This window comes from Micromesistius poutassou, assembly GCF_964030765.1.
Source record: "Micromesistius poutassou genome assembly, chromosome: 15".
NCBI lineage: Eukaryota > Metazoa > Chordata > Actinopteri > Gadiformes > Gadidae > Micromesistius > Micromesistius poutassou.
The window spans coordinates 17,824,843-17,845,561 of NC_140285.1; the positions used below are offsets into that span (position 1 = coordinate 17,824,843).

Consider the following 20,719-nt stretch of genomic DNA (forward strand, 5'->3'; position numbering starts at 1 on the left):
AACAAAAAAACTAACTGCTTGAAATCCCCCATCTCGTAGTATCGTTAATGTATAGCATATGATCACAGTAGTGATATGGATAGAGTCTTGGATGCATTGGTTTGCTTGTCAAAATTGCTTTATGATTGCTCATTTGTTGATTGATTGATTGTACATATGTTGGAGTTTTGTGGTTGACTGTGTATAATCCTGAGTGGCAGACAAAAAAGCTTATGGCTTTTATCCTTTTCAAGAAGTTGTAAGGCATATTTTTATACACGTCAATATAATATTTTATATATGAATTTTTGGTTTATTTAATGAACTACAGTACAATGCCATGTATTTTTATATTGTCAGCAGTTTCTTATTTAAAGACAGAGATTATTTTATTTCATGTTAGGATGAGATCTCGTGCTTCAGAAGCACTGCTGTGGCTAAACACATCAGAGCTGCTCAACTGCTGTACATTTTATGGTTTCCGCTCACTTTGTTTTCCTATTTATGCTTTGTTTTTTGACATTTGGATTGTCCATATTACTATTATATATATTTTTATGTTGAAACAGCATACACATTTTGATTTAAATGAGGGAAAAAAATATTCTATTTGTTATTGTCTTAGTACGTCCTTCCCAAGTCCTCGCGAAAAGCCATTCAATTGTGTGCTGAGAAAGTGTGACTCGAATTGACTTCTGACCAATCTTCTTGTGCCAATATGTGTGCTGTGGTGGTATAGGTCTATGTATGAAGGACCTGTAAGATGCAAATATTAAAATTAAAATATACTGGTGATAAAAAAAATGAGAATAAAACACATATATTAATATAACAACCATGGTTTTGTTCATTTTTCCCCATGTACAATTATAATGAGTATGTTTTGGTAATCAGGTTGGCCATTTCAATATCATCATATAAGATGGATGATGCAGATACAGATGAAAAGATGAGTAGAGTGATTTCACGTTAGCATCACTGCATTGGAAGGAAAAGTCTGTCCAGAAATGTCTCTTCCTTTCAGTTTCATGTTGTACTGTTCATTACTGTGCCCTACATAATCCTTGTGCTGTCACAGAAACAGCAGATCATTCTCAGCAGTGAAGCCAAACCTAATAGGCACATTAATTTCATGCTGCTTTTTTGATAATTGACTCAAGTCTTTCCACCTAGGGAACCAATACATGCCTGTTTCCACGGTAACTGCATATAATATCCATGGATATAAAATCCTAAATAGGCTTCTTGAAAGAAATGAAGTGAGAGAAGTAATTCCTTGCATCACACAGCCACATGGGTGCTTTTGCTATCCATGGAGATGTATAGGTTAACAGCATATGGGTAGAAAGCTAATGACATCTCCGCTGCAGAAAAGTCATTATTGCACATCCTACAATTATTTTAATTAAGGCAAATCCTTCAAAAGTAATCATCAATATACAAAAACGGTAAATGTGTCATAACATATTCATGTTGGCTATATACATTTTATCAAGAGCATTGGACAATGGTCTATTGATCAATAACAGATTATCTGCATAGCAAACACCAGATTTTTGAGTAGATAATTTTTAGGCGATAATCCTAAATTATTGGTAACAAATAGGCCAACGGTAACAACGCAGTCATTATTTGCCATTATAAAAACAGAACGAACAAAAATGGTAATTGATCTTGACCCTTTTCCATTTATAGGTCAAATGAAGAAACGTGTGGGTTTGCTTCTCTTTGGCCGGTTCACCTGTCACTCCAGAGGGACCACGTGGGGTACAGGTGCCGGAGTGGGCGGGGCGGGTGGTGAAGTTATGACGCTGTCTGTCAACCTGCGCTCCATTAAAAAAAAACAGTCCGTTTACTAGAATATGTCTTAGATAAACTGTATACGGAAACATACAAAAACTCCGACTTTAAAGCAGACGTTTTCCGTCCGCGTTTGGCTTTAAGGGGTGGGCACAGCTTGTTGTGCGAGGGAGCACACACTGTATGTTAGCCGGTTGGCTAGTCGCTAGCCGTCCGTGAGGAGAACATACCAGCCCTGTGATGGCTTCTCTCGGCAACTCGGGGGCCACCTCCAGCCCCATGGTCATACTGGCCCCCAAGACCAAGACGAAAAAGAAGCACTTCGTCCAGCAGAAGGTGAAGGTGTTCCGTGCGAGCGACCCCGTGCTCAGCGTGTTGATGTGGGGCGTCAATCACTCGGTGAGCCGCCCGGAGCTAACTGGTTAGCATTGTAGCGAGCTAATGTCGGAGCGAGCGGGGCTAGCAGCGCTGCGGGCCGATGCTGCTGCACAACACAGCGCCGGGAGGTGGAGGCCACTGGGCTCCAGCTCCAGGGGGATCGGTGGATGCTTGAACTGTTGTTTCGTTGTAGTTATTTTTCATGCTCGGGAGAGCAGTGTGTCATGAGGTGAATGTACCATCAAGACGCTAAACTTGAATACATTTCATGACCACTGCAGTGAATGATATGCTAAAGGTTAGCGATCGCTGTAAGGTGAGCGGTAGAATAGAATGTCTACCCACCTGGGAGACCCGGGTTCGATTCCCCACTGAAGCATGTATACTATGGAGCAAGCAATCTGCTTTCCACTTATTGCAAGACAGGTTTTTAAGGTAAATCACAAAAGTATTGTTTTTATTATTGTAAATGGAGTGTGCAAACACTAACAAACTTTTTTGGATAAAAAAAAGTGCTCACAATTATTTTTGGAGAACAAACCATAAAAAGAAACTGCTACCACATGTGTTAAACACATGTAATGTGTTGCATGCTTCCCTTGCACTGTGCTTAACCGCCACAAAACATGTGCTTCTGCAGATCAATGATCTGAACCAGGTGCCTGTCCCTGTGATGCTGCTGCCCGATGACTTCAAAGCAAACACAAAGATTAAAGTCAACAACCACCTCTTCAACAAGTATGATACACAGATAACTTTACTGTTCACACTGGGCTGAACTTTGGTGGTGAATTGAGCTATCCTCCATTGTTCTACATCTGTTTAACATGAAGGTGCCCAACCTTGGATAATTCACATTCACGAAAACTTAAATCTTCTTCTTTTAACATTTTTTTCAGAGAGAATCTCCCAGGGCATTTTAAGTTCAAAGAATACTGTCCTCAGGTATTCCGAAATTTGAGGGAACGGTTTGGAATCGAGGATCTGGATTACCAAGTATGTGTATATAATGTGGTGATGTATAATGTCAACTTGAACTCTTTTGTTGTTGTTTGGAAATCCTCTTTGATCGACTGTACATAAACATTTGGATGATATCCAGCATCTAACATGCTTTACCTTCAGTTCATTGAGAGTGGGTGTGTTGTTTACTGGTCATCATTCTGAAGCTTGCATTCCTGACAGCAAATCCACAATGAGTGGAAGTTGAATTTTGCCATGACTGATATGGTTGGTGTTTGCTACCTCCCAAAGGTTTCCCTGACGCGGAGCCCCCCTGTTCGGAGTGCAGAAGCCCAGGGAGAGGGACTGCTCCTCCACTCTGAAGACCACACCCTAGTGGTCAAGCAGATCTCCAGTGAGGATGTGGCTGACATGCACAACATCCTGTCTGAGTACCACCAGGTGTGTGTGTGTGTGTGTGTGTGTGTGTGTGTGTGTGTGTGTGTGTGTGTGTGTGTGTGTGTGTGTGTGTGTGTGTGTGTGTGTGTGTGTGTGTGTGTGTGTGTGTGTGTGTGTGTGTGTGTGTGTGTTTTGAATGTCCTGATGATAATCGTCCCTTGAATGGTTGCCTCTGTTTGAGGGCGTTGGTTCTTGGATGAAACGTGCACCAGTGCCCTGTACTACGAACCTCCATTAGTGGGTTAGCGAGGTATGTTGCGCTCCAAGCCTGGGTTAGCTGGGACACGAAGGTCGCTCTGTGTTAGTGTCACTGTATCACCATGGTGATTTATGCTGTCATTTTCTGTTTGATCGTCCTTGTTGGACCTTATGTAGACAATGCTTACTGCACAGCCAGTGTGTCTCCGTGAGAGTGGGGGTAGAGTGGGGGTAGCGCGTCAGTCTTGAATTTCTGCGTGCAGAGTTCATCTCCCAAGTGATGCGCATTTATGTGTAGCTTACACAGTCCCTTTTCTTATATCATAGGTAATACTTAATCACTAAGAGTATGGAATTATACTTTTGTGCTTATTTCGAACTTGAACCCATGTTCTCAAGGCCGTGCTGGCACCACATCTATGGGGGTAAAAGGCATGATGATGGACAGGTGAGATTTGAACCCCGGTCGCTGGCGTTCAGGTCTTATAGTAATCCACTACGCCACCGCTGCAGTGGTAGAAAACATGCGATACATTTCTTACATAGGGTGTATTTAAAGTGAATTCCCTAAATTATAGAATAAAGCAGGTTGGACGTTGCTTTTGTATTTTGAAATCATCATCACTCTATTGGGAGTAACGGCGAACAATTCATCATTTGGCATAGTTATTTCATAGATGTAGAATATATATAGAATCTTTTCACTTATACAAATTTACAAGATCTGTTATTTTTGCCAGCACGCCTCCCTAGCCTCATTATGTGCACTGTGTTGCCCCTAGCTGTTATCTGATTCTTGAACTCCTCATAGGAGTTCATGACTATCCGTTCCTCTTGAGTGTAGACTGCTCTTGATCTGTCCAGTTTGTAAAGGTGAGTAAAATGACGTGATAAACGCCCCTTTCACGTGAACGCGCATTGAACCTAAAGCGGAAAACCTGGCTCGACTAATCGAATCCTAAGTGAACGTTGTAGAACCATTTAACTCAGAGTTGCGTCTCTGTCGATCCAGGTTTTCCCAAGAAAGCCTGGGTATGTTCAGCGGGGTGGTAGCACAGGGAGCAGACAGCCTGGGTCTGTTCAGCGGGGTGGTCGTACAGGGAGCAGACAGCCTGGGTCTGTTCAGCGGGGTGGTGGTACAGGGAGCAGACAGCTTGCTGATGGAGTGTGCAGCCAGGTGTAGATGGACCAGTAGGAGGAGGAGCTGTCGGGGTCCGTCCACTGGGGCTACTCTGGAGCATTGTTGTCGCTACACTAGCTTGTTACACATCTTTTGGAAACCTCAAAGGAATCCCCACAGTATGTCTTCATGTTATTACAATTCAACATTCTATTTGCACAACAGTCTCTTTATATACTTACCAAAGTAACGGGCGTTCAGTGGTTGAATGTTTACTATCTTAAAATGACCTCCTATTATCAGGCCAGAGCTCAACCAAGGCCTAAGGTAGCAGGGGAACCAGACTAAGCATTCCTTTGCACTGCACATAAGTTCTGGCCCCGTCCCATACGAAAAGATTTCTGCCCGGTACAAGATTGACCAATCACAACAGTTGATCTGATATGAGGCGGGATAAATCCAGAGAGGCCTTTCAACAACAACAAAGATGGCTGCCGCTGATGTAGACCGGTCTATTGATTCCACTATCGATAAAGTATTAAACAAACAGACGGCATGCTTTCACTAAAAGAAGAACAAGTAACTGCATTTAAAGCTTTTGTTGAGAAGAAAGGTTTATTTTGTCACTCAGTGCTGTGTCACCCGGTCAGTGATTGGTTGTTGGCCAGTCCAGTTGCGTCCAGAAGCATTTTGCTTTGTAAATGGAGGCAATCTGGCTGTTGGATTTCTTAGGATTACCGTTAAATGAGCATGTTGACATGGACACAAACAACCTCATTCTAGAGATCAGAGGTGGACATTACACCACTGAGTCATTTCCATTCGTAGAAAGCTATTGCTAAGCGATTGGCTAAGGAAGAGGAGGAGCATTTGATCTGATCCCAAAAGAGTACAAAAGCCGCAACTGTTGGATAAATTCAATACAACTTGCATACAAGAGTTACAAGAGCAGCATACAGCATATTTAGTTCATAGATTAGCTGTTGGCTCCATGGTCCCTGATCAACAGTGAAACAGAAGGTTTCTAATTCTAGTTATCCTATGTGCATTTAATTCTGCTGTCTTGCAGGGTGGGCATGCTTATAGAAATTCATATTAAACAGATCTAATCCGGTTTACTTTTCAGTTCAATATTCTGTTCTTTAAAGGGCAATACTCGTCTGGGTGATCAAACCATCGTATCTCACCTGGCTTCACTAAAACAATTTTTTTTTTTTATCTCTCAATTACTTCCTTGAACAGTTTCTGCCAAGAATCATTCTGTGATCACAAAACGATCCTTGCAAATATAGCCTATAAATATATATCCTTTCGCCTTTTGGAATCATTGTGCATCTGTCAGAATGAAGTTTGTGGACAACATATCGGTGAATCACCATGCAAATACTTTACAAGAGTTTGCAAGAGTGCGCATGCTACAGGCTCTTTGGTAGAATCGGTTCAAGTCTTTCTTTTCAAGGAAGTCTTTTTGACAAATAATTACATAGTTACAGATGTTTAAGCCCTGCCAGTTGGGTAGCGCACTCTGTACTTTAAAGAGTAACAACCCAATAACATCAGTACTACGCTGTAACTATGGAAGTCAAATCAATAGGTGCCCAACTGGTCCATGAGAGGCGCGGCCGTCTGGTTGGTGAGAGAGGGGGCTAGAGGCCACTGTGTTGGTGAGAGAGGGGGCTACAGGCCACTGTGTTGGTGAGAGAGGGGGCTACAGGCCACTGTGTTGGTGAGAGAGGGGGCTACAGGCCACTGTGTTGGTGAGAGAGGGGGCTACAGGCCACTGTGTTGGTGAGAGAGGGGGCTACAAGCCACTGTGTTGGTGACAGAGGGGGCTACAGGCCACTGTGTTGGTGAGAGAGGGGGCTACAGGCCACTGTGTTGGTGAGAGAGGGGGCTACAGGCCACTGTGTTGGTGAGAGAGGGGGCTACAGGCCACTGTGTTGGTGAGAGAGGGGGCTACAGGCCACTGTGTTGGTGAGAGAGGGGGCTAGAGGCCACTGTGTTGGTGAGAGAGGGGGCTACAGGCCACTGTGTTGGTGAGAGAGGGGGCTACAGGCCACTGTGTTGGTGAGAGAGGGGGCTACAGGCCACTGTGTTGGTGAGAGAGGGGGCTACAGGCCACTGTGTTGGTGAGAGAGGGGGCTACAGGCCACTGTGTTGGTGAGAGAGGGGGCTAGAGGCCACTGTGTTGGTGAGAGAGGGGGCTACAGGCCACTGTGTTGGTGAGAGAGGGGGCTACAGGCCACTGTGTTGCGTTCAAGTCATCGTTCTGGGCCAGCTGACAACTGGCACAACGGTTGAGGACACGTTTCCAACCTGGATGCAGACACCGCTCGCTGCAATAGCTGGAAAAGAAAAGCTGGCCAGGAACATGTACCCTGAGTAACACATCTGGGGCTGAGGAGGGCAGGTGTACCCTGAGGAAACCCTAAACCCTGAACTCCTCTGGGGCTGAGGAGGGCAGGTGTACCCTGAGGAAACCCTAAACCCTGAACTCCTCTGGGGCTGAGGAGGGCAGGTGTACCCTGAGGAAACCCTAAACCCTGAACTCCTCTGGGGCTGAGGAGGGCAGGTGTACCCTGAGGAAACCCTAAACCCTGAACTCCTCTGGGGCTGAGGAGGGCAGGTGTACCCTGAGGAAACCCTAAACCCTGAACTCCTCTGGGGCTGAGGAGGGTAGGTGTACCCTGAGGAAACCCTAAACCCTGAACTCCTCTGGGGCTGAGGAGGGTTCTGTGTTTAGTTTTCTGAATAAATCCCAATGTTGAAACGAAGCACAGCGGTACCTTTTGGGAACTGGTTCAGAATGTACCGGTGTGGGTTCAGGTGTGAACGGTACCTTTTGGGAACTGGTTCAGAATGTACCGGTGTGGGTTCAGGTGTGAACGGTACCTTTTGGGAACTGGTTCAGAATGTACCCGTGTGAATGGTAGCCAGGATAGACTGAAAGATGAAAGAGCTGAAAGATTTGATCACGTCACAGACCAGTATTTATCTATAACTCTGAGACATTTAAAATATGGATGATATTGGCGCCATTTATTTTGATGCCAGCTTGTTATGGCTTGTCATGCCATGGTAATGTGGTTCTGGTTACACATACAAACTAACATTACATGATAACGTGAGCTTGGTGTTCTATCAACAACCTAATACATGCTTGTTGAGCTGTGGCATCTTCTTGTTCAGAGTCACTCTGCATAGCCACCCCTCCTATGCACTTAATGTACGCACTTATTTTACGTTGTACTTAGTTATGGTAGTTAGTTGTGTAGCATCTTATCCTAGCTATCTCTGTTGTATACAGGGAATGGGTTAACCTAGTGATTGTTAGTGTACACGGGGAATGGGTTAATCTAGTGATTGTTAGTGCTGTGCACTTGGTTCTATGAACATCCTCACTGTATTGATGGCGATATTGTTTCACCTTCTTCTGACAAATGTACTTTTTGTAAGGCGCTTGGGAGAAAGGCGTCTACTAAATGTAAAATGTAAATGATTCTTTAGGAGAAAAATCAACTAATGTAATACCAGCTATACAGGCGTTCCCATGTTCCCATTCCTATGGATCATGTAAACCAGAGGTGGAGAAAAGACCCTGATCAGCTGACCCAGGACCTGTAGCTCAGGCGTGACGGTGATGGTGTGATGTTGTTCCTCCAGCACATCGTCAAGTGTCACGGCAGCACCCTGCTGCCCCAGTTCCTGGGGATGTACCGCGTGAGCGTGGACAACGAGGAGACCTACCTGATCGTCATGAGGAACATGTTCAGCCACAGGCTTGTGGTGCACAGGAAATACGACCTCAAGGTTTGCGTGCTGTTCAGTCAGCTTGTCACACTTCATTTGAAGGGATTCAGGATAATGTATCTCACCTTCTTGACACTTTGACAGCCTCAACTATTGGCACTATTAAAGTAAACGGGCGTTGTTTTTGCACAGGGCTCTCTGGTGTCCCGTGAAGCCAGCGACAAAGAAAGGGTATGTCTCCAAACCATCAGCATGGTCTTCTCACCCACACAGCACCAGCATATAATGGCATATATTAATGATTCATTTTTATTTCTTAGGTCAAGGAACTCCCTACCTTCAAGGACATGGACTTCAGAAACAACATGCAGAAAGTTTATGTCACTGATGAGCAGAAGGAGAAGGTTATGGAGAAACTGAACAGGGACGTGGAGGTAGGAGATGGGATGGAACGTTCCACTGTTGTTACTGCTTTTAACCACAGAGGGCCAGTATAAACCTCCCCCAAACCGGCACAATCCAGTTAATGTCGCCCTCCCCTTTGAAAAAGATGGAAGAGGTTGAATAAAATGTGTGATATAATGTGAGTGCTTTAGCTTTGTCCCTTGGAGTCTCTCTCACGTTGAGGCTGGCGGTTGTCCTCCTAGTTCCTGGTGAAGCTGAAGATCATGGACTACAGCCTCCTGCTGGGCATCCACGACGTGGGCCGGGCGGAGCGCGACGAGGAGGAGGGCGAGGAGGCGTCCAACGACGAGGACCTGGAGACGGAGAACGGTGTGGCCCCGGGCCCCGCCGTGGGCTCCTACGGCACCTCCCCGGAGGGCATCGCCGGGTACATGTCCTCCTGTAAGCCCCTGGGGCCCGGGGAGTTCGACCCCTACGTAGACGTCTACGCTATCTCCAGTGTCCCCGGTATGTGTTCTTAATACCACCTCACAGTGCCATGTGGAGACGATACCATAATGTCGCCATTCTGCAATAATCTATATATTGTGAGACAGTCCTGTAACTAAACATCACGGTTTATGTCTAACGATAAATACACGATGACTGACAAATAGCCGGGTTTCAGTCTTCATTCACGGTCCAAACGGACTACTTCTGTTACTCGTCTTCGGTTCGTTAACTTCTGTTAAAGTTTCCTTCATTCGTGTGTGGAGCGCCACCTGGAGGAGCAGGGAAATCACTTTAGAGCGCTTTATTTTATTAATTAAAATACAGATCTTTTGGGCGATATATCCTTTATATAGATTAGATTATAGATTATCTAGATTAGATTATCGATTCTCGTATCGCACTAAGAATGGCGAAGATATACCGCCGTGTCAATATGTAGTCCCGCCCCTGGTGTTGAGGGCGTGGTGGACGGCGAGGCGGCTCCCAGTTAAAGAGGAGTGAGGTTCAGTCAGGGTAATGGTGGCGGTGGGCCGCCCTCCAACCGTTACACTGGGCTGTCGCCTCAAAACTCATTTCTGAAACGGTCCGATTGGAGCACGCGTTTTGTTAGAATAACGCTTCAAAAAGCCAAACTGCAAAACCCTGTGGTGCTGTGGGCGCTGGAGGGCCTGGGGTCCTCTGGGTCCCCCTCTGGAGGGCCTGGGGTCCTCTGGGTCCCCCTCTGGAGGGCCTGGGGTCCTCTGGGTCCCCCTCTGGAGGGCCTGGGGTCCTCTGGGTCCCCCTCTGGAGGGCCTGGGGTCCTCTGGGTCCCCCTCTGGAGGGCCTGGGGTCCTCTGGGTCCCACTCTGGAGCAGCTTCAGCACAGAGCGGCCAGACCAGCCCTGAGGGCCGGGCAGCGGCTCAAGGCCATCGCACAATGCAATACTCTGGAAGACTATCACCCAGTGAGCAGCCTGTTCTTATCCGTAGCTGACTGGTTCAACCTGTTGACCCTGTGCCAGTGGGGATTACCATTAAGCGTTCTCTCGTTTCAAAAGGTTGGATTCAAATGGCTGTTAGGAAGTGCATCCCACTTGTTGTACCACAGTGTACAGCAGGTGAAGACCTGGCCAATAGAGCTCCTGTGTGGTTGTTACCCGCATAGACTGTGTATAACACAGGTTCAACTGACTAACAGTCTGTATAACACAGGTTCAACTGACTAACAGTCTGTATAACACAGGTTCAACTGACTAACAGTCTGTATAACACAGGTTCAACTGACTAACAGTCTGTATAACACAGGTTGAACTGACTAACAGTCTGTATAACACAGGTTCAACTGACTAACAGTCTGTATAACACAGGTTCAACTGACTAACAGTCTGTATAACACAGGTTTAACTGACTAACAGTCTGTATAACACAGGTTCAACTGACTAACAGTCTGTATAACACAGGTTCAACTGACTAACAGTCTGTATAACACAGGTTCAACTGACTAACAGTCTGTATAACACAGGTTCAACTAACAGTCTGTATAACACAGGTTCAACTGACTAACAGTCTGTATAACACAGGTTCAACTAACAGTCTGTATAACACAGGTTCAACTGACTAACAGTCTGTATAACACAGGTTCAACTAACAGTCTGTATAACACAGGTTCAACTAACAGTCTGTATAACACAGGTTGAACTGACTAACAGTCTGTATAACACAGGTTCAACTGACTAACAGTCTGTATAACACAGGTTCAACTAACAGTCTGTATAACACAGGTTCAACTGACTAACAGTCTGTATAACATAGGTTCAACTAACAGTCTGTATAACACAGGTTCAACTAACAGTCTGTATAACACAGGTTCAACTAACAGTCTGTATAACACAGGTTCAACTAACAGTCTGTATAACACAGGTTCAACTGACTAACAGTCTGTATAACACAGGTTCAACTGACTAACAGTCTGTATAACACAGGTTCAACTGACTAACAGTCTGTATAACACAGGTTCAACTGACTAACAGTCTGTATAACACAGGTTCAACTAACAGTCTGTATAACACAGGTTCAACTAACAGTCTGTATAACACAGGTTCAACTAACAGTCTGTATAACACAGGTTCAACTGACTAACAGTCTGTATAACACAGGTTCAACTAACAGTCTGTATAACACAGGTTCAACTAACAGTCTGTATAACACAGGTTCAACTAACAGTCTGTATAACACAGGTTCAACTAACAGTCTGTATAACACAGGTTCAACTGACTAACAGTCTGTATAACACAGGTTCAACTAACAGCCTGTATAACACAGGTTGAACTGACTAACAGTCTGTATAACACAGGTTCAACTAACAGTCTGTATAACACAGGTTCAACTAACAGTCTGTATAACACAGGTTCAACTGACTAACAGTCTGTATAACACAGGTTCAACTAACAGTCTGTATAACACAGGTTCAACTAACAGTCTGTATAACACAGGTTGAACTGACTAACAGTCTGTATAACACAGGTTCAACTGACTAACAGTCTGTATAACACAGGTTCAACTAACAGTCTGTATAACACAGGTTCAACTGACTAACAGTCTGTATAACACAGGTTCAACTGACTAACAGTCTGTATAACACAGGTTCAACTGACTAACAGTCTGTATAACACAGGTTCAACTGACTAACAGTCTGTATAACACAGGTTCAACTGACTAACAGTCTGTATAACACAGGTTCAACTAACAGTCTGTATAACACAGGTTGAACTGACTAACAGTCTGTATAACACAGGTTGAACTGACTAACAGTCTGTATAACACAGGTTCAACTGACTAACAGTCTGTATAACACAGGTTGAACTGACTAACAGTCTGTATAACACAGGTTGAACTGACTAACAGTCTGTATAACACAGGTTGAACTGACTAACAGTCTGTATAACACAGGTTCAACTAACAGCCTGTATAACACAGGTTGAACTGACTAACAGTCTGTATAACACAGGTTCAACTGACTAACAGTCTGTATAACACAGGTTCAACTAACAGTCTGTATAACACAGGTTGAACTGACTAACAGTCTGTATAACACAGGTTCAACTGACTAACAGTCTGTATAACACAGGTTGAACTGACTAACAGTCTGTATAACACAGGTTCAACTAACAGTGGAGTGGGGGTGATACAGTGGAGTGGGGGTGATACAGTGGAGTGGGGGTGATACAGTGGAGTGGGGGTGATACAGTGGAGTGGGGGTGATACAGTGGGGGTTATCAGTGGAGTGGGGGTGATACAGTGGGGGTTATCAGTGCAGTGGGGGTGATACAGTGGGGGTTATCAGTGGAGTGGGGGTTATCAGTGGAGTGGGGGTGATACAGTGGGGGTGATACAGTGGGGGTTATCAGTGCAGTGGGGGTGAAGGAGCAGTGTACTGAGGTTGGATGGCGGCAGCAGCTCAGGAGGTACAGCGGGTTGTCTGGTATCCAGAAGGTTGCTGGTTGGATCCCCGGCTCCTCCTAGCGGAGTGTGGAGGTGTCCCTGAGCGAGACGCCTCCCCCTGACTGCTCCTCCTAGAGGAGTGTGGAGGTGTCCCTGAGAGAGACGCCTCACCCTGACTGCTCCTCCTAGAGGAGCGTGGAGGTGTCCCTGAGAGAGACGCCTCCCCCTGACTGCTCCTCCTAGAGGAGTGTGGAGGTGTCCCTGAGAGAGACGCCTCCCCCTGACTGCTCCTCCTAGAGGAGTGTGGAGGTGTCCCTGAGCGAGACGCCTCCCCCTGACTGCTCCTCCTAGAGGAGTGTGGAGGTGTCCCTGAGAGAGACGCCTCCCCCTGACTGCTCCTCCTAGAGGAGTGTGGAGGTGTCCCTGAGCGAGACGCCTCCCCCTGACTGCTCCTCCTAGAGGAGTGTGGAGGTGTCCCTGAGAGAGACGCCTCCCCCTGACTGCTCCTCCTAGAGGAGTGTGGAGGTGTCCCTGAGAGAGACGCCTCCCCCTGACTGCTCCTCCTAGAGGAGTGTGGAGGTGTCCCTGAGAGAGACGCCTCACCCTGACTGCTCCTCCTAGAGGAGTGTGGAGGTGTCCCTGAGAGAGACGCCTCCCCCTGACTGCTCCTCCTAGAGGAGTGTGGAGGTGTCCCTGAGAGAGACGCCTCCCCCTGACTGCTCCTCCTAGAGGAGTGTGGAGGTGTCCCTGAGCGAGACGCCTCCCCCTGACTGCTCCTCCTAGAGGAGTGTGGAGGTGTCCCTGAGAGAGACGCCTCCCCCTGACTGCTCCTCCTAGAGGAGTGTGGAGGTGTCCCTGAGAGAGACGCCTCCCCCTGACTGCTCCTCCTAGAGGAGTGTGGAGGTGTCCCTGAGCGAGACGCCTCCCCCTGACTGCTCCTGACCCGCTGGCTGTCGCTGTGTGTGGTCGACTCCGCCGTCGGTGTGTGCATGAATGGGTGAATGTTGGGCAATAAGCGCTTTGGGTAAATATCTAACTGCAGTTCCCATTTGGCTGTGTCCAGGAGCCCCGCAGCGGGAGGTGTACTTCATGGGCCTGATCGACGTGCTCACTCAGTACGACACCAAGAAGAAGGCCGCGCACGCAGCCAAGACGGTGAAGCACGGGGTGAGTAGACCCTCAGGACCAGGGGACCAGCAGCCTGTACCCTCAGGACCAGGGGACCAGCAGCCTGTACCCTCAGGACCAGGGGACCAGCAGCCTGTACCCTCAGGACCAGGGGCTGGAGACCAGCAGCCCCATGTCCTCTGAGGACCAGGGGCTGGAGACCAGCAGCCTGTACCCTCAGAGGACCAGGGGCTGGAGACCAGCAGCCTGTACCCTCAGAGGACCAGGGGCTGGAGACCAGCAGCCCCATGTCCTCTGAGGACCAGGGGCTGGAGACCAGCAGCCTGTACCCTCAGAGGACCAGGGGCTGGAGACCAGCAGCCTGTACCCTCAGAGGACCAGGGGCTGGAGACCAGCAGCCTGTACCCTCAGAGGACCAGGGGCTGGAGACCAGCAGCCTGTACCCTCAGAGGACCAGGGGCTGGAGACCAGCAGCCTGTACTCAGCTCCTGTTGTCTTGTTTGTCTCCTCTCTGCAGGCGGGAGCGGAGATCTCCACGGTCCACCCAGAGCAATACGCCAAGCGGTTTCGTGAATTCATCTCAAACATCTTTGCATAACGTACTGTGACGCGGGCCGTTGATTGGTCTGATCCAGCGTGCGTTCACGTGATTCCTTTGTTATAGATCCAAATTAACTTTCCATTTGTTTGTGACGCTATTTACCATCGACCAAAAAAAGCACATTTGGATCACATTTAGTCTGGTGATCCGACACAGACTACTTCCATCCTGTAATAATGTCTACTACTGCTTATGCATCTATTTATTTTAAAGGTGACATCTGTGAATTAGATTCCACATTAATGAAGATAAGCACTCCAACTGTCTTACAATTAGGAAAGCTGCTTTGAACTGTTTCATGAATCAGACTGGGTCCTTGTATTTAAAGGTAACGAAATAAGCTTAATGTTTCTATGTAGAAATTGGCCCTTTGCTTGTTTGCTTCACAAAGATGTGCCAAAAGTGTACCATCAGATTTTTATTCTATATTTAAAAAAGAAGAAACGATGTCTATCAAGACTAAATCAGGCTTTTTTTCTTTTTCAAATAGTTTGCCAGATTAGTATTTGAGAAGGTGTCGTGACCGTGTTTCCACCCCATAAGTTAGAGTAGTTAACTGAATGATGTGTTGTTGTTTTCCTCCGAGATGCAGAGAGAATCCAACCGGGTCAGTTAACCCCTGTGCCCCGTCACAGCCCACAAAGGGACTCTCCTCTACCAAAGGTCACCTACAATGACCGCCAACGCTGCTCTGACGAACGCTAGTGCTGCACTAACTAACGCCAGGGAAGTGGAATAAGTTTGTTGACTAACCTTTCACAACGTGCAGCGTTGGCCAATCTGATCCTCTGTAATGCCATGGGGTTCATTCATTAAATGTTTTACAGCAAACTTATCATTGTGATGAGTAAGAAATCCCCCCATGTAACTAGGGGTACTTCAGTGTATTTCATAACCCTTACTGTTGGCTTGTTACATTTGTCTTAAATGTGAGAAAAGAACACTACATTTGAACAGCTTTATGCGATTAGCCTTAATAAAGTAATGGAGTAATATCACAGCAACCTAATACACTGGAAAGACAAAATGTTTTCTCTGTATAATGCCTCATGAAGGTATGATTGCACATCATGCATTTTTGCTAATCAGCTTTTGGACCAAAATATATTTTACAAAGAACTTTTGAACATTTGTTGTCTGAGCTTTATTGTGAGTGAGTGTGTGAGAAGCCAAGTGCACTATTTATACGGTTCAAAAACTGTTTCAGAAATCTATAACGTAGAACTCTCCTTGTCCTGACTGAAATGGCCAACGTGAATAATTGGCACAGCCATTTATTTCAAAGGCTGTTCCAGCTGTCAGTAGACACTGGTGTAGTTCCTTGTCTGTGGAAAAAATCTTTGATCGTGCCCATACCCAAAAACTAAACCACGGGAACTTAATGACCTGTGCCCTGATGCCCAAACATCTACACCAAGTCTTTTGAAACCAATAACCCTGAAACAGCTTTTATGTGAGGTCACACCATCCTTAGACCCAAACCCAACCCCTATGAGCACCTTGAACAAAGAGTCCAGATCGTGTTCACAGACTTCAGCAGTGCCTTCAACACAATCCAACCCCACCTGATGGTTCAGAGATCGGTACACCTCGGGGTTAACCCAAGATTCATTTTGTGGATTTTTCACTTTTTGATGAACCGTTGGTCAATCAGTCAAATTGAACTCATGTGTCTCATCGTTAAAAGCCATAAACACGGGCACCACGAGGGTGCCTTCTCCCCAGCAACCTCTCCCTTCGCCCAGCAACCTCCTCTGACTACACCTATTTTTAAGGGTGCCATGGCCACCAGGTGTAAGTGTGCCGTTACAAGCCGTTTTGGAATTCTGCCCCTTATGACATCACAGGCGGGCCACCTGTCCACCTAGATGTGTGACGGATAGATGAGCAGCGTTTGCTACGGTCCACTGGGTTGGCTGGTGGACTGATTTATCCAGCACACATCTAGGTGGACATGCCCATCTGTGATGTCATAAGGGGCAGATTTCCAAACGGCTTGTAACGGCTAATCACACCACACCTGGTGCCATGTCATGGGACCTTTAAACACTGATGATACTGCATTAGTGGGTTTTGTCTAACTGCATCCCTAGAGGGTTTTGAGAGTGAGGTGCAGGGTTTTATTAAATGGTGTACAGATAATTTCCTTGTGGTTAATGCGAAGAAAACGGAGATGACCATAGATTTTAATCAAAAGGGAATTATAGTTTCACCCTCAAATATAAATGGTGTAGTGGTAGGGCGGGCCACAACATACACATACTGTATTTGGGGGTTGAAATAGACAACAAACTGACATTTAATGAATGTGCACAAAATAAGTCCAAAATGCTGCAGGAGTGGATGTTTTTTCATTTTAGAATAGACAGCTGTATTCTTCAGTTGTTTTCCTCTCTTACAGAGTGTCTTATCATTTGGCCTTATTTGTGCCTTTGGTAACATGTACATTAAGGACCAGAAGAAACTGCAACGAATAGCAAATGGAAAATTAGGACCACTAGGTACAGCAATAGACAACAATAGACTTAAAAACTCTTAGGCATTTTAAACGATGAGCATACTGTATATATCAGCACTCAACTATTTAATTTATTCATACATGCTTGTCATGTTTCTTCTATGTTCTTACTGCTCTGTCTGTCTTGTCTACTTGTTTTCCATTGTTTTGTATCTATGTTTCTAATGCTATACATTAGTATAACAGTGGAGCATGTAATGGTGACCACATGAATTTCCTACTTGGATAATAAAGTTTATTTTGACCTTGACCTTGACTGCCCACACACCATCAGGTGAAGTTACTGGTGCTCAATGGTCTGTCCTACTGGTCTGTCAGTAGGTCCTCACCAGTCCTACTGGTCTGTCAGTAGGTCCTCACCAGTCCTACTGGTCTGTACCTCACCAGTCCTACTGGTCTGTCAGTAGGTCCTCACCAGTCCTACTGGTCTGTCAGTAGGTCCTCACCAGTCCTACTGGTCTGTACCTCACCAGTCCTACTGGTCTGTCAGTAGGTCCTCACCAGTCCTACTGGTCTGTACCTCACCAGTCCTACTGGTCTGTCAGTAGGTCCTCACCAGTCCTACTGGTCTGTACCTCACCAGTCCTACTGGTCTGTCAGTAGGTCCTCACCAGTCCTACTGGTCTGTACCTCACCAGTCCTACTGGTCTGTCAGTGCTGGACAACAGGGCCTTGCAGGTCAGAGACTCTTTTCTCACCAGTTGTAATTGTGCTGACTGGCCACTTCCTGTTGCTACCAGTGCAGAGGAATTCTAGGACAAGAGGAAACGAGTGGAGGGGACAGGAATCCAAGAGGGGAAGGGAGTGCTCTTACACAAGCTTCAAAGTGCTGACCAACCGCAGAGGGGATATGAGACGAGAGCGACGAGGCCTCCTTATCACACCGACCGTCCCGTGTTGTTGACATGCAACAGGAGCACCCCCCAAGAAGTAGTTTGTAGGCGCTGTTATGAAACAAGTTATCCTTCTGGAGCCGATGCATCGAGGAGGAAAGCAGTCTGAGCATTGAGTGTTTGTGAAACATCCTATTGATCCAGACGATGTGGGCGATGTGGTCTGACATGTGAGCGTGTGTGTGTCTCAACAGTCAGCAGAGACCTTAACCTTCAACCACTTGACACAAAACCTGTCCGTCTCAGGGCCCCCCTCCCCAGCAGCCCACCGAGGTGCCCCACTTCAACCACTTCAACCACTTCAACTGCAGCAGAAAACATGTCCCTGCTCTGTCACGGAGTCATTCGGTGTGCTAACCTCCAGGGCCTCTTAACGCGTGTGCTTTCCTGCTCCTCACTCAGGATGTCCTGTCAGAGCCTGTGTGTGTGAGATCATCTGCTCTGTGAATGACCAGTGGGTGGGATGAGGCTCCATTTAATGCCAAGATATTCCTAAACAGCAGAAGCTGTGCAGTCACATCGGGGCTCCTAGCAGACTGCTGCACTCTCTCTCCAGCAGGGCCACGAGGACCTCCCCACCAAGGTGAGAGCTTTCAATTATGGAACTTTGTTGATAATCCCAATTTATTAAGCCTGATATATCTGGATTATACAATCACATTCTGTTGTACTTATAAGAGCAATTGTAAAAAGATGAATAGCTTCAAATGTGCCCTTACTTTGCACAAGGTATGGTATTCATGTTTGTTAAATGTTTAACATAAGGTATTAATGAACCCCCCCCAAAAAAGCTTTTGGAACATTCTTGTTCCACCCCAGCGCCTCCTGCTGCTACTGCTGCTGCAGTAGAGCCCCGCTGACAGCAGACCTCAATGCACCTGAACCCTGCTCTGCTTTCAGACCATGAGCGCCGACCACACCAACCACTCGGAGCTGTTCGTCAACGGCACCCCCTGGTTCCTCAGCTGCACCATCGAGTTTGTGACGGACACGCGGCGCGTGGTCCTCTTCCTCCTCTACCTCCTCATCTTCATGGTGGGCCTCCTGGAGAACGTCCTGGTGGTGTGGGTCAACTGGCGCCGGCGCCACGCCGCCAACGGCGTGCTCTTCTGCGTCATCAACCTCAGCCTGTCGGACCTCAGCATCGTGGCGGTGCTGCCCTTCTTCCTGCTGGAGGTCACGCTGGACAGGGTGTGGCTGTGGGGCCGCTTCCTCTGCAAGGTCACCAACCTCCTGTACCTGATCAACTTCTACAGCAGCTCCTTCTTCCTGGCCTTCATGACTCTGGAGCGCTACCTGGCCCTGGCGCGGCCCGCCGCCCCGGCCCTGTTCCCCGCGCTGGGCCGGCGCCGCTGGCTCCTGTGCGGCGGCGCCTGGCTGCTCTCCGTGTTCCTGGCGCTGCTGGAGAACGTGCACATGGACCTGCTGGAGTGGGACGAGCCGGGCTGCTTCATGATGCCCCAGTTCAGCTTCATGGAGTGGTTTGTCTCGGTGACTCTGCTGGGCCTGGTCTTCCAGTTCGCCGTGCCCGCCGCCGTCATCATCGGCTGCAACGTGCTGATCGCCCGCGCCGTGCGCAGCGCGCCCGACGTGCAGGAGCGGCGGGACGTGTGGCTGGTGCACGTGTACTCGCTGGTCTTCATGGTCTGCTGGCTGCCCTACCACCTGGTGATGCTGCTGATGATCATAGACGACATAGACCCCGAACTCTTTGAGTGCAACCTGGTGGAGTTCCTGTACTTCTCCTACAGCGTGGTGCAGTGCCTGTCCCTCTTCCACTGCGTGGCCAACCCCATCCTCTACAACTTCCTCAGCAAGAGCTTCCGCAAGAACCTCCTCAACACGGTGGTGAGCTACATCCCGAGAGAGGGCCTTCCAGAGCTGGGGGGCCAGGCGGACTCTGGGGCCAAGGGCGAGGGCAGGGGTCAGAGCAAACAGCGTCGGATCAGCAACAGCAGCACCAGCCACTCTGATGTTGGATCGTAAGGAGTGATCTCACCAGGTGAGGCTCCAGTCCCATCCTGGCGTCAGCAGAGTTCATGTGATGCCCGAGGCCTGTTGATGCTTTACAAGGGACCATCACTTCAATGATAGAACTTAATGATATAATCATTGACAAATAGGCTCACCAACACCTAAACTAAATATATAACCCGCTTACCCACTTCAAATAACATGCTAGCAAATAAAGAAATGTAAGGACATTTTTAATTCCCTCGTGCTTTTGAGTCCCACAATAACTCCTAGTAGATGGAGGATATCAAGACAGAGGCAGCACCACGGACAAGCAGGACGGCCTCTTTGGAAACACAATGCCCGATTAATGTCGTACAAGCTGTAAATATGAACAATAACTTCATCAATGGAGCGCAGCTCAGTGGCCGGTTTAGGTATTCCCTCATAAAGCCTCATTTGAACCCCGACGTCCTGATTCCAGACTTGTTATGTACTCATGGTTACTCATACGTTGCTGAATAATGCTCTAACATGGTTGTGTTCATTCTCACCATTTCTTACTAATAAACAATATTTTATTTACTCAACCCAAAATATTGAGGAAAAGATCATTTAATCACGAAATCCCAGAATTCTCTTCTTTGAAGAAACGGTTGTAATGAGGAGGATTCAGCTGTCCT

General features: G+C 47.2%; 2 protein-coding genes across 2 annotated transcripts; both read left to right on the forward strand.

Moving 5' to 3' along the window:
* Positions 1 to 1,782: 1,782 nt before the first annotated feature.
* pip4k2ca (phosphatidylinositol-5-phosphate 4-kinase, type II, gamma a) lies at positions 1,783 to 15,793 on the forward strand. The gene is made up of 10 exons (XM_084480202.1): positions 1,783 to 2,178; positions 2,798 to 2,895; positions 3,057 to 3,153; positions 3,412 to 3,561; positions 8,540 to 8,686; positions 8,819 to 8,857; positions 8,947 to 9,060; positions 9,274 to 9,538; positions 14,007 to 14,110; positions 14,589 to 15,793. Exons 1-10 carry the CDS (start codon positions 2,020 to 2,022, stop codon positions 14,667 to 14,669), a joined length of 1,254 nt encoding a protein of 417 aa, XP_084336328.1. The 5' UTR covers positions 1,783 to 2,019; the 3' UTR covers positions 14,670 to 15,793.
* Positions 15,794 to 18,628: 2,835 nt separating this feature from the next.
* Positions 18,629 to 20,377, forward strand: ackr5 (atypical chemokine receptor 5). The gene is made up of 2 exons (XM_084479218.1): positions 18,629 to 18,666; positions 18,984 to 20,377. Exon 2 carries the CDS (start codon positions 18,987 to 18,989, stop codon positions 20,067 to 20,069), a length of 1,083 nt encoding a protein of 360 aa, XP_084335344.1. The 5' UTR covers positions 18,629 to 18,666; positions 18,984 to 18,986; the 3' UTR covers positions 20,070 to 20,377.
* The last annotated feature ends 342 nt before the right edge of the window (positions 20,378 to 20,719 follow it).

Excerpts from the sequence above, each read along its gene's own strand:
- pip4k2ca (XM_084480202.1), top strand. The coding sequence starts at position 2,020 with ATGGCTTCTCTCGGCAACTCGGGGGCCACCTCCAGCCCCATGGTCATA. Across the intron at positions 2,896-3,056 it reads AACAACCACCTCTTCAACAA|AGAGAATCTCCCAGGGCATT; the intron begins GTATGATACACA and ends CATTTTTTTCAG. Across the intron at positions 3,154-3,411 it reads TCGAGGATCTGGATTACCAA|GTTTCCCTGACGCGGAGCCC; the intron begins GTATGTGTATAT and ends TACCTCCCAAAG.
- ackr5 (XM_084479218.1), top strand. The coding sequence starts at position 18,987 with ATGAGCGCCGACCACACCAACCACTCGGAGCTGTTCGTCAACGGCACC.